The 13,423-nt window shown below is 42.7% G+C and overlaps 1 protein-coding gene across 1 annotated transcript in view; it reads right to left on the bottom strand.

Moving 5' to 3' along the window:
* ADGRV1 (adhesion G protein-coupled receptor V1) overlaps nucleotides 1-13,423 on the bottom strand; it is a 742,217-nt gene that overhangs the window by 332,522 nt on the left and 396,272 nt on the right. The window contains exons 70-75 of the mRNA XM_077289021.1: nucleotides 12,704-12,853; nucleotides 4,698-5,171; nucleotides 4,471-4,614; nucleotides 3,090-3,261; nucleotides 2,720-2,855; nucleotides 145-980 (exon numbers count right to left, since the gene is read on the bottom strand). Of these exons, the coding sequence (XP_077145136.1) occupies nucleotides 145-980; nucleotides 2,720-2,855; nucleotides 3,090-3,261; nucleotides 4,471-4,614; nucleotides 4,698-5,171; nucleotides 12,704-12,853 (1,912 nt within the window). The remainder of the gene's footprint in view (nucleotides 1-144; nucleotides 981-2,719; nucleotides 2,856-3,089; nucleotides 3,262-4,470; nucleotides 4,615-4,697; nucleotides 5,172-12,703; nucleotides 12,854-13,423) is intronic.

The following is a 13,423-nucleotide window of genomic DNA, read 5'->3' as shown; positions in this document are numbered from 1 at the left end:
ATACAGGAGAATGAAACAGTTTTCATTCTCCTTGACATCAATACACACTTACTACACTTAGATAGCTTTCGTTTTTCTCCCCCTCATTTTCCCTTTCCAGACTTCTAGTGATTGACATTTGGAAAAATAAATTATAAATACTACCTGGAATAACAATGGCTGAAAATGAAGAATATCCACTTTCATCTTTTCCCTCAATTATGTGAGCCCCTCCTTGGGGATCTGTGAGGAATACATAGAACATCTCTATACCCTCAGGTTCTTCATCATCTATAATCCTGAGGGACACTTCTGTTTCACTCTGTCCATCCAGCAGTGTGATGATCATAACCTGATCATCAAAGTCTAAGCCTTCAGTAGCCCATGAATAATTTCTGGACCCATGGCTATGCTCAAAAGGAAGTCCTTGTAGACCATGTTGTGCCTTTTGAGCTCCAAAAGTTCTAAGCAAGACTTGGACAATGCCACTAGCACCATGGGTGCGCTTGATGTGAATGGTGACGATATTTAGAGCACTATGATTTGAGTCTTCATCAATATATGTAATGGCAGGTCCGATGCTTAACATCCCAGACATGAAATCATTTGCTAAAATTCGTATAGTTGAAAGACTAAAATCAGGATGTAATCGTGGTCTCTTATGGTACACATCAATATCTTCTACAGATGTAAGGTTAACGTAAAATAGTTCATCCAATTCATACATTTTGTCATCAATTATGGAAACTTGTACTACAGAACTTGTCTGATATTTGCCAAATATCACTTCTCCGTTAATAATGGGCACATAATCTTCCTGTGGTTTGGCACTTCCTGAAATGGTCTGGAAAGTAACCCTTGTGTTGTTGCCATGGAAACCATACAAGCGTTGGACGTGGAGTGACACTGTCCGGTTGTCTTCTTGCACTACAATGTACTTTGAGTTAGGCGAAAATTGGAAAACTCCCATTGGTTCAAATTCTGCAAATGTGAACCCCTGTCTACAAAAAAAGAGAATAAAAGTATAAGTGAGATAAATGGTAAACAAAAAGAACATTTATATTCTAGAAATATTCCATTACAGGAAATCTGTTAATTGTGAGAGCCCCATGATATAGAGACAGAAACCCTGCTTCCAACAATGCGTCACTTTCTGGACTGACTGCTGTAGTTTTGATAAAATTACTGAGATTATTGAGATTGGAGGACTAGTAAAGCTGCTGCCATGTTGTCCTCCGTATTCATGAGCTCATATAACCCCGCCCCCATCACTGGTTGGCAGCTTTCTGCCTATGCACGGTGTACACAGAAAGCTGCCAATCAGTGGTGTGGGCGGGGTTATACAGAGCTCAGCATTCAGAGAACTGGCAGATCTGCAGCATATAAAACAGGGATTTTACGAAAACGTCAGCAAACAGCCCAGTAAGTGACACATAGCTGTAATCAGGGTCTTAGCCCCTACATTATGCTGCTGTTAGATGGTGTAGCAAAAAAATGGCGGCAGATTAACTTTAAAAAGTAAGAAAGATCTCAGAACTACAGTATATAAAGCATAAAGGGGTAATAAGGAGAATACAAGGGCTCATAGTAAGATTAAGAAGGAGCCGCCTTTCTCTAACACATAGCACCAAATCTCCTGCCTCTCAATACATGTGATGGAGTTAAAATGTAAAATGCAGAAGAAATTCAAAGAGGCAGCAAAAATTATGGGCCAGAATGCACAAACAGGTGGATCGGGCGGGGAGACATGAATACAGACAGATAAAGGAGAGAAAAAGATGGATAGCTGACATGCAAAGAGGGGAAGAGTAGCAGGGGAGCTAGACAGACCCATGATTAGACAACCGGGGTATCTAGCAATACTGTGTGGGCCTGTCACATACCATAGCGCACATGAAGCCTGACTAAGGTGTTTCCTCCTCAGCTCTCTACCTAATAGGTCGCCTGCGTGCAACAGATGAGACTCACAGCCTACAAGTGTATCTCAGATTATGGTAGATGGGGTAACCTTGGTATCTGACAATACTTTACACTTAGGTCCACCATTTTCTTCAGTGACCTTCCTGCTATCTGTTTCCTTTGTCCACATACCTTGCCTGTTTCATTTCAAGGAATAATAAAGTCTATTAGGGCACATTAGACATTATTTTAGCCCACATAATGGCAAAGCTAGTATACAAAGCTAATACTGCCATATATAGCACAGAATGCCCAAACAGTATCCACTATTCCACATAATACTGCCCCATAGTTCACATGCAATATTACAATTCAATGACCAAATAATACCTTCAGTCACTGCTAACTACTGTAGTCACATTCGTTGTACTAAAGGGTGGTTTGCCTTTGGGGCTCTCTTCCCTGGAGGACCCCTAAAAATGGGGGCACTGAGAATGTTGGAGAGGCTTGAGGTAAAAGGGAGACCTCCGGAACTTCTGGAGAAGTTGGCCAATCTCATGGACAAACAGCATTATGATAAAACAGGGAGCCACCATCTCTGTGCTGCCACTTCCTCTGGCAAGGCACATACTGCTTTACCTGCGACCTGCTATAGGTCTGGAGCACGAGGAGAATCAGCACTTCATCTCACCAGACAGAGGGAGAAATAAGGGAGGAGTAGACTGTTATTACCGCTGGAGCGGGGTGAGGTGAGTTTATGTTTATTTTTTTAGTACAAATGGGGCAGAAGAGGACGTTTGTAAGGGGGGTATGTGTACTGTGGAGTGTGGGAGGCACATACTTTAGACGGGCTCCACTAGGAACACTGCTATTCAATCCCGTTAGTTGCAAAGCAAAACCTTCTGGCCCACTAGTGTTTGCCTCCAAGTGGAGTGGGAGTGATATCCGGTCTTCTCCATGCTTAATGACAACAGCCCCTAGCAAAGAATAAAATGACGTTAAGTCGTATTCACTAAATATAAGGAAGCTGAAACACATTCTGAATCATGTATTCTATAACTTTAGTGGAACGCAGACAATAGTTATTATATGATTTAAAAATGTGCTTAAATAACGTTTAATTTCCTAAAATAATGCTGTGCTTCGGAACTAATAGTTCTATCATTGCGAATACCTAACACATGTACCAAAATGGAAGTGAAATGACTTACCATATTCTGGTGTAAGTTTGCCGAGCCTGATGTTCTTTGGCATGAGACCAGTGGGATATCCAGTTTTCCAATTTACAGTGACAGCACCATAAGACCCTTCTCTGCAGATAACAGCATGGCCCACGCCAGATGTGATATTTGTAAGTCGAAACGCAACGGACTCAAAACCGATCTGGAGAGAGAATGACATTACTGAATTCTTCACCATTAACTGTACCCCAATGCACCTAATGATCTGCTCTGCACAATGCCCCACAGCAGATGTAGTTAGGAGAGGTCAAATCAACAGTTTTGGAGAACTTGGCAACTCAAAAAGGCCTGGACGTTGATGGAAGACAACAGTGATGGGTGATTGCAGAATCCTTTCCATGGAGAAGAAAAACCCCACCACAACATCCACCTGAGTGATGAGCAATCTCCAGGAAGTAGGTGTTCAGTATCGAAGCCTACATTAAAGAGAAGCCTTCATGAGCGCAAATACAGACGGTTCACCAGAAGGTGTAAGCCATTAATCAGCCAGATTAGACGTTTCTGGAAAAGCATTCCTTGGACAAATGAAACTAAGATCAACCTGTAACAGATAGATGGTAAAAAAGAAGACAAATACACCCAGCAGTAATTTGTCACAAACACGGCCTTTTTAAGGGAAATCTGTGAACATGTTTTGTAATGTATTAAGCGCAAACTTTCCTCATGTTTACACACAATAAAGTATTTTTTAATGAAAAAATAGAGCGCTGTTGTAGAAGTAGACATTTATCTATATTACATGTGCCCTATCCAGAAAATGAGCTAGCTATAAAAGATTTGTCCTTGCTCTGGTGTTATGTAGCAGTTAGAGCCAGCACAGAGAGGCTTAATGGTTTTATTCTCTGAGTAGCGCTTTCCCAGTCTTACCTCACGCACAGACTGAGATGTGGTCTTCTTCCAACTGCTCATACTCCACAGCATTCATTGGCGTCTATTGGCTTCACTGACTTCAGGAGGTAGCCGACTATGCCCCGTGTGAGTCAGATTAGATTTCAGCTTACAAATACTGATGTGCGACACTAAAATACTGCTGTGGCCTTAGGAGTATTTCCTTCTAGTCCATTTGACCAAAACAGGACATACAGAAACTGGCTCTGTACATCTATTTCCTGTCCAATGAATATGTGACCACTGCAGCCAATCGTTGGCCAGTAGTGATGCCACCTTGGTCACCATTGTGGCCTGTGATTGTCTGCAGCAGTCATATGCCTGTCTGCCTTGAAGAGGAAGCACTGGAAGAGGATCAATGGGGGATCAGTAAGGTGAGTCTAGTTTTATTTTAAAGCAAGCTAGACTAGTTTTAAAATAATAACTGAGTGAAGGACATCCTCTTTAATTATTGTTACTATACCTCTGAGTTGGCAGCATCTTTTGGTACTGGTACTGGGGTTGGCTTCTGACCTTTAAATATTTGGGGATTTCCTAAAGTGTCTTCACCCATTAATGTGACATTTGTCAACTCAAGAGTAAAATTAAAACCAGGTAAAAGGAAAACCTACAAATAAAAAATATAATTAATACATCCACATAATGCACCATTATTTTAATAATGACATATATGCTATAGTGGGAAATGACCTGGTTGTTGATTGGCACTGTACTAACTCCATAGCTCGCACCATCTTTAATCAGCACAATCCCCTCAATTGTTCCTGTCAGATTAACTCCTTCTGATTTTCCAAAGGAAATCTGATACTGCACAGTGACATTACCAAACGTTCCAGCGAGCCGGGTAACATTAACCTGTACGTAGCGTCCCATGTCACTGTTCACAATAATATGCTGACTTGTAGGATCCAAAAGGAAAACACCATAAGGATCGTCATTTGCCATGACGGTGAACCAAACCATGCTTTTGCCTTTATCCAAGTCTGCCCCTCCATCCACAGAGGTCAACTGAACCGTGTAGGTCTCGTCTAGTTCAGGTACATCATCTGGTAGGAGCTGAAGATGTATCTCTGCAATATTCTGACCATCCAGAATGACCACCCATCCAGAAGTCACTGTGAAATCACCATGAATGTCTGAGGCACTAGTCAGTTGCCAATACACCTAAGAAAGCAAGAAAGGAGTAGATTTGTCTTCATTTCATACATATTTTGAAATGAATCTCATTTAAATTTTAAACTACTATTTTATATGGAGAACCAAAGGAAACCACTGAACATGGATAACCAACGGAAAAAAGTCATGGGGCACATATATGAATACAAAATTGCCCGCACTATCGTGATAGATAAAAGTAACAATATTTACACTAGATTCCTTGATAGGGCGTTGATCCAGGGAACTAGTCTGATTGCCGTATGTGGAGTCGGGAAGGAATTTTTTGGCGCTTACTCTTTGCCACATGGGTTTTTTTTTTGCCTTCCTCTGGATCAACATGTTAGGGTGTAAGAGGGTGGTGCTGTTATGGACAGTAACACTCTGCCACTTTAAGAGGCAGCGCCCCCTTGTTTGGTGTGATGGAATGTTCTGCTTCCCCCCTGCTATAGACTGTGAAGATGAACTGCGCTAGAATAAGGGGAGGAGTTGAGCCTGAACTGTGTGTGTGAGCTGAAGCTGCGACAGAGAGAACTGTGTGCTGTTTGCTACAAGAAAGGTCCCACGGCCTGGGACGGAGTGTACTTGTGAAATTTGCAAGACTTTTCCAGGTACAGCAAAGGTGGCTGTTCTGTGCTAGTTTGTGAAGCCACAAGTTACTGAGAAATGGACTTGCAGTTTCCAGGAGCATCCCTAGGACCCAGAAGCAAGGAGAAGACCACGTTTCACAGAGCTGACAGAAAGCCATGTGCACCACCATATTAGACTGGTGGGGGCCCCCCTGGGACTGGACCTGAGCCCCAACATCACCGTGAGTCTGTTCCTGTTTGGTGCACCTGTTAGGGCCTAGTGTAGGCTTCAGTAGTCAGTACACGGGAGCTGTGTGGCCTGCTTAGTAAAGGCCAGGGAGGTTATATGTAGAGTAGCATCGTTATTTGTTTATTGTTTAAATTTGCTTGTGAGACATACTCTGAGTCTGTAATAGTTGTAGCACCGTGCTATTTTACGGACAAGATAAAGTTCATAACTCTTGTAAAGTGTCTCTTGCCATTGCATACCCCTGTTTGCATCTTCCTCACCCACTTCATTACTTGCCTCCCAATAAATCTACCCTTTGTTGTTTGCACCTCATCTTGTGTACAGTAGTCTTCCTGCACCGTGGTGGTCCCCCGGCCATCGCTTCAAGGGCATGTTAGGTTAGGCTATGGGTTTAACTAGATGGACTTAAAGTCTTCCTTCAACCTTAAAGGGCCACTGTCACCCCCCTCCAGCCGTTATAAACTAAAAGAGCCACCTTGTGCAGCAGTAATGCTGCAGTCTAACAAGGTGGCTCTTTTAGTTTTTGATTCAGTTATTCCCTCAATAAAGCGTTTTAAAATTTGTAGAAAATAACCTGTCCTTAGACCTGGAGGCGGTCCGAAGCTTCCTTGGTGAATCTCCCAACGGCCGTTACTCTTCTCTTCTGGGGATGTGGTCGCCGCCCCCTGAGCGCTGTTTCTTCTTAAATCCGGCGCCTGCGCTGTGCGTGCCTGCCTGGGGCAGGCGCAGTCTTCATTGTCGGTCATTGGTCAGATGCAGGGTGCCTGACTGCGCCTGTGCGGGCAGTGCGGCCACCCTGTTGCTGATTACAGCAAGCCTCTGCCGTCTGTTCTGCACCAGCTGCAGGAAAACTACATTTCCTAGCGTCCCCCGATAGACCTGGCAGTCAGGGCATGCTGGGAGTTGTAGTTTTCCAGCTGCTGGAGCGCAGTGACGTCCATGGAGCCTGTACAGCGCTGGATAACACCGTACAGCGCTGGATAACACCGCACCGCGCCCGGAGGAGCCTGAAGACAGCGGCCACCACTGGGGTAACAGCTCCGCCGCCGCTGCTGTCAGGAGCCCGAGCGCAGAGCGGTGACGTCACTCATTGAGAAGCCTGCAGGAAAAACTACGTAAAGTGCGCAGAGTGCTGCTGTGAATACCAACTGACAATAGGGAATGCCGCGATGACAGGCGGTGCCGGCACATCTTACCGGCCTACGAAGTTTTCCAGCACGGAACTCTTGCCGGCGCTCTGCCCTCCAACCACTGCTATCTGGGGCTGGGGTTCAGACGCTCCCCCGCCTTCCAGCGTTGTTATTTGCGGCTGCTTCATTCCAAATGCTGGCAAGGAAACCTGTATATTACGGCAACGCTGGAAGGCGGGGGACCGGGGGAGCGTCTGAACAGCGCAGTGCGCATGCCCAGGAACCCCAGCCCCGCACTGTGCATAATGAATAACACAGTGCGGGGCGGGGATTCAGCAACAGGGTGGCCACACTGCCCGCACCTGCGCAGTCAGGCACCCTGCATCTGACCTATGACGGACAATGAAGACTGCGCCTGTCACAGGCAGGCACGCACAGCGCAGGCGCCGAATTTAAGAAGAAACAGCGCTCAGGGGGCGGCGACCACATCCCCAGAAGAGAAGAGTGATGGCCGTTGGGAGATTCACCGAGGAAGCTTCGGACCGCCTCCAGGTCTAAGGACAGGTTATTTTCTACAAATTTTAAAACGCTTTATTGAGGGAATAACTGAATCAAAAACTAAAAGAGCCACCAAGGTGGCTCTTTTAGTTTATAACGGCTGGAGGGGGGTGACAGTGGCCCTTTAATAACTATGTTACTATGTAATAAAAGAAAAACATATATACATATAAACAACTGGGGCCCACCAAAGAGAAAAAAGAAATGCATAAAGGTTCTATGAGAATTTTAAATGACCTCATCATAGTAAAAACAATTGACATGCTACTGTCCAAAAATATATCAATTGAGCCAGGCAAAAGCGGCACCACAATTCATAATTGCAATATAATAGATCAATAGACCTTATCATAGTGAACGACAATTAACATGCTACTGAGCCAGGCTAAAGTAGCTCAACGATAATCCAGTATGATATAACATGTCGAGCACACATATGAAAAGGTCCTTCCAAAGAAGACATAGTTAAAGTATCACTGCATGATGCACATTTGCAAAATAAAAGTGAACTGTATCTATCAATAATTACCTGGTGAATGTCCCCCTGACGAAGGACTTAGTTTCGAAATGCGTGTCAGTGTGTGCGCCGCACGTGGGACCACCACTAGACTATCACTAGTTAATTATTGATAGATACAGTTCACTTTTATTTTGCAAATGCGCCAGGAAACCATGGAACTGTGGGGGGCTCTGTCATTTCACAAAATGTCAGGAGAGCCCCCTGCAGCACCGGAGACACCAGCAGCAGCACCGGACACCCCCGCAGCACCGCCGGGCACCCCCGCAGAACCGCTGGGCACCAGCAACAGAACCACCGGACACCCGCAGCAGCACCGCACATCGGAACTCCCCCTCATCCCAGACTGCGGTCCACAGCATCATCCCACTCCTGCCTCCTCCAGCAGCGACCCTAGGACCCCGCTTCACCGCAGCCACCACCCCCGGTAAGCAATAAGACACATGGATTATAAGAAGCACCACCATTTTATTAAAAAAACTTTTTTTCCTATTGGGGGTGCGTTTTATAATCCAGAGCGTCTTATAATCCGAAAAGTACGGTACATTTTTAATACAGTGTCAATAATGCAAACAAGATAATGGGGAGGATGATTAAACGAAGATCAGGCTGATTTAGATTTTTTTTTAGAAATATTTGATTATGTGCCTCTACAGTCAGTCATCCCTTACATTTTTTGGTCATCGTGTTCCAATGAGGGCTTGTATTTTGCGGAATGCATTATATTTATTTACATTGATCATCATAAATAATGTTACAAATTTATTATTCAGGTTGTTGCGATTGTCAAGATACAAATTATTTTTTGTTTTATCTTGGACCTTACTTAAATTATATGATGTAATATAAAACATAGGTTTGTGTGATTACATTTTAAGTATTATCTTTCTCACATTACTTTTCTAGTATTCAGTATTAAATGTATCACTTAATATTGAGCAGCATCAAGTATGCTGAAACCGCCCTATATACCACACATATCCTGCAATATACAGTATGAGCACCCACACAGCCCCTGTATACCCCCTATGTGTATGCAATGTGAGCCCACCTCAAGCCCTCCTACATACTGACACACATAGCGCACACATACATAAACACAAACAAACCACATACACATCATGCTCATATTCCCCTGACACTCTGCCCTGGTCTTTGCTGTGTGCACTGAAGCTTATATTATATAGAGAAACAAAGAGTCAAATTAAGTCATTAATCTCAAACAGAGAGCACGACTATGAAAAATAAATATGCAGAGTTGCCCATTTATAGGTATTTGCCCATAGTTGATGTCCCGTCCCAGCGTTGGTCCCGTGTCCCAACGCACGTTTCGCTAATGTAGCTTCTTCAGGAGCGCCTGAAGAACCCTGACTCTTTGTTTCTCCGTATGATATCAATCATTATGAGTAACCAATTCATGAATTTATTCCTTGAAAGGAACTGGTACATTTTTTGCACTTTGCCCGGGTCTGTTGTGTGTAGTGGTTAGGACCAAACTTTAGTAGAGCACTAGTATACCCTAACATTCAATATGATCAAACAGCCATAGGGTTCTTTAACAGATTCTTCTTAAAATTACAAGATATTCCCAAAGGGATAGCTTACCCAATGCTGGGGATCCATCTGCAAAAACCTCCAGCGATTTCAAGAACAGGACTTTAGAACCCCAAGAACAAGCTTTGTAGAGACCTGTCCTGAACATAGTGGAGAATCGTATGCTTGCCTCTACTTTCATTGTCTAAGGAACTGCAGAAGAAAGCTAAGTACAGCATTCTGCTACTTCTGCAAGTCTCATAGAGTAGACAATGAAGGAAGTGGAGATTAAGCATGGTCACCTCCATTTCATTCAACATGGGACATACACGACCCCTGTTTTCAGAATGTCGGGAGTAGGGAGTGTCCCAGCAGTCGGACCCCGGGCAATCAACAGCTTGTAATTACCCCTAATGCAGTCAAAAGGAGGTGAAACTTTGCCTTTGAATGCTACAAAAGGTACAGTAGAATACAATGGGTTAAACAGCAGAGTATTGCTGGAGCTTTGTTTCACAGCCTTTGAACCCTTAGGGAACCTGTGACCACAACAGCAGCATGATGCTTATTATGTACTGTACATTAGTGGTGGACACAGACAGAAGAGGGCTCCTGTACAAGAATAGTATATGGGCCCTTTGCAGTCCAATGGCTCATCATAGTGCACAATTCCAACTGCTTTGGAGGTAGAATTGGGCCCTCTTAACTCTTGGGCCGCTGTGCAACTGCACAGGTTACACCAATGGTACGTCCGCCCCTGATAAGTATACTCATCATTCGACATCAACTGGTTGAGCACATATACTTTCTAAATCATACTTGTGTTTTTTCTTATTATTTGCATTAAAGCAGAATCCCGGACTCCCATAGGAGTAATCTTAGCATATGATTGTGAAAGGTTTGCTGCAAAAACTGGTGATTGTTGTAGGCATCAGAATGGGGATTGTTAAAATGTTACGCACATTCAGAGACAGTTCAGATGGATGAATGTGCCCTTACAATGCCAACCGATGGCCAGGGGTCCAAGTAATATACAGTGGGTACAGAAAGTATTCAGACCCCTTTAAATTTTTCACTCTTTGTTTCATTGCAGCCATTTGGTACATTCAAAAAAGTTCAGTTCATCTTGACTGAAAAAAAACAGAAATGTAGTAATTTTTGAAAATTTATTAAATTTATTAAAAAAGGAAAACTGAAATACCACATGGTCATAAGTATTCAGACCCTTTTCAGTATTGAGTAGAAGCACCCTTTTGAGCTAGTACAGCCATGGGTCTTCTTGGGAATGATGCAACAAGTTTTTCACATCTGGATTTGGGGATCCATTCTTCCTTGCAGATCCTCTACATTTCCGTCAGGTTGGATGGTGAACATTGGTGGACAGACATTTTTAAGGTCTCTCCGGAGATGCTCAATTGGGTTTAAATCAGGGCTCTGAATGAGCCAGTCAAGAATTGTCACAGAGTTGCTCTGAAGCCACTCCTTTGTTATTTTAGCTGTGTGCTTAGGGTCATTGTCTTGTTGGAAGGTGAACCTTTGGCCAAGTCTGAGGTCCAGAGCACTCTGGAAGAGGTTTCCATCCAGGATATCTTTGTACTTGGCCACATTCATTATTCCTTCAATGACAACTAGTTCTCCTGTCCCTGCAGCAAAAATACACCCCCATAGCATGATGCTGCCACCACCATGTTTCACTGTTGGGATTGTATTGGGCAGGTGATGAGCAGTGCCTGGTTGTCTCCACACATACCACTTAGAATTATCACCAAAAAGGTCTATCTTCTACTCATCAGACCAGAGAATCTTATTTCTCATAGTCTAGGAGTCCTTCCTGTGTTTTTTAGCAAACTCTATGCAGGCTTTCATATGTCTTGCACTGAGGAGAGGCTTCCATTGGGCCACTCTGCCATAAAAGTCCAACTGGTGGAGGGCTGCAGTGATTGTTGACTTTGTGGATCTTGAGCCCATCTCCCTACTGCATCTCTGGAGCTCAGCCACAGTGATCTTGGGATTTTTCTTTACCTCTCTCACCAAGGCTCTTCTCCCATGATTGCACAGTTTGGCTGGACGGCCAGGTCTAGGAAGAATTCTGGTGGTCCCAAACATCTTCCATTTAAGGATTATGGAGGTCACTGTGCTCTTAGGAACCTTGAGTACTGCAGAAATTCTGTTGTAACCTTGGTCAGATCTGTGCCTTGCCACAATTCTGTCTCTGAGCTCCTTGGCCATTTCTTTTGACCTCATAATTCTCATTTGGTCTGACAAGCACTGTGAGCTGTGAAGTCTTATATAGACAGGTGTGTGGCTTTCGAAATCAAGCCCTATCAGTTTCATTAAACTCAGCTGGACTCCAATGAAGGAGCAGAACCATCTCAAGGAGGATCACAAGGAAACGGACAGCATGTGACTTAATTATAAGCGTCTGAGCAAAGGATCTGAATAATTATGACCATGTGACATTTCATTTTTTCTTTGTTATTAAATTTGCAAAAATTACTACAATTTTGTTTTTTTCAGTCAAGATGGGGTGCAGAGTGTACATTAATGAGAAAAAAAATGAACATTTTTGAATTTACCAAATGGCTGCAATGAAACAAAGAGTGAAAAATTTAAAGGGGTCAAAATACTTTACGCACCCACTGTATATTAGTAAGATATGCAGCAGAATGAGCTTAGACACAGACTGGTCTTCTAAATATATTGGTTCTGCTCACAATGCTGCAGAAGGTCTGACAGGTGGCACTGATATGAGACACCAACTTCTAGTCCATGTCGGTAATAAAGGTCCCAACTGCTGATGCAATATCTACGTGATTTCTTGTTTTTTGGTTACTTATGAGGCTAAAGAGCTGCCGCTGTATTAGATTTACCAAAGAGTATAAAGCTTATGTTTTACTGAATCAATAACTGTTTTTTGTATATAGAGCTCTTTGTAGAATTTGTTACATGTAGTGGCCAAAATATAACAGACAGCAGAAAATTAATACCGTAAGGTTTCCAAGCGTCCCTTGAATTCTTTTGATAGTAAAAGTTATATTTAAAGGGCCCTCTGTGGTTTCTGGCTCTGTGTAGTTCTTCTTTACAAGTGACTCAGCTGCAAACTGCACAATCCCATTTGGATCTCCAAATTTTTGTATCTAAGATTAGAAAATGTATAGTGAAAAAGAAACAATTAATAACACATAGGAGATTGGAACTGCAACAGTCTTCTCCCCTTTTACCTCTTACGAATAACCATAGTTTTATATATATATATATATATATATATATATATATATATATATATATATATATATATATATATATACATACAGTATATATATATATATATATATATATCTCCATATATAGTATGCGTAATAATATATATTTTTTTATATATTTTATTAGATAAATCTGCTTCTTTCTACTTCTGGGATGATCAGAAACTCTCAATTCACAAGTAAAACTTGTCTTCAGTGAACACAGACTATTTATTACTGAGATATAGGATGACAGTTGGTGCTCATAAAGTTCTATGGAGAATTGTAATGGTCGTTTCTGCGGAAGAATGTCTGTGTCTGCCTATAGCGCCTCCACTTTCACTCTCCATAGAATCTGAAAAGCGCCAACTGTCATCTCTTATTTCAGTAGTGGGAAAATTTGTCTTCAATAAATACAGATTTTACCAGAGAACTTACAAATTTGAGAATCAATGATCAGTGCAG

The sequence above is a fragment of the Ranitomeya variabilis genome, chromosome 1 (genome assembly GCF_051348905.1).
Source record: "Ranitomeya variabilis isolate aRanVar5 chromosome 1, aRanVar5.hap1, whole genome shotgun sequence".
Classification (NCBI taxonomy): Eukaryota; Metazoa; Chordata; class Amphibia; order Anura; family Dendrobatidae; genus Ranitomeya; species Ranitomeya variabilis.
This window is presented reverse-complemented; position numbering and strand designations above follow the sequence as displayed.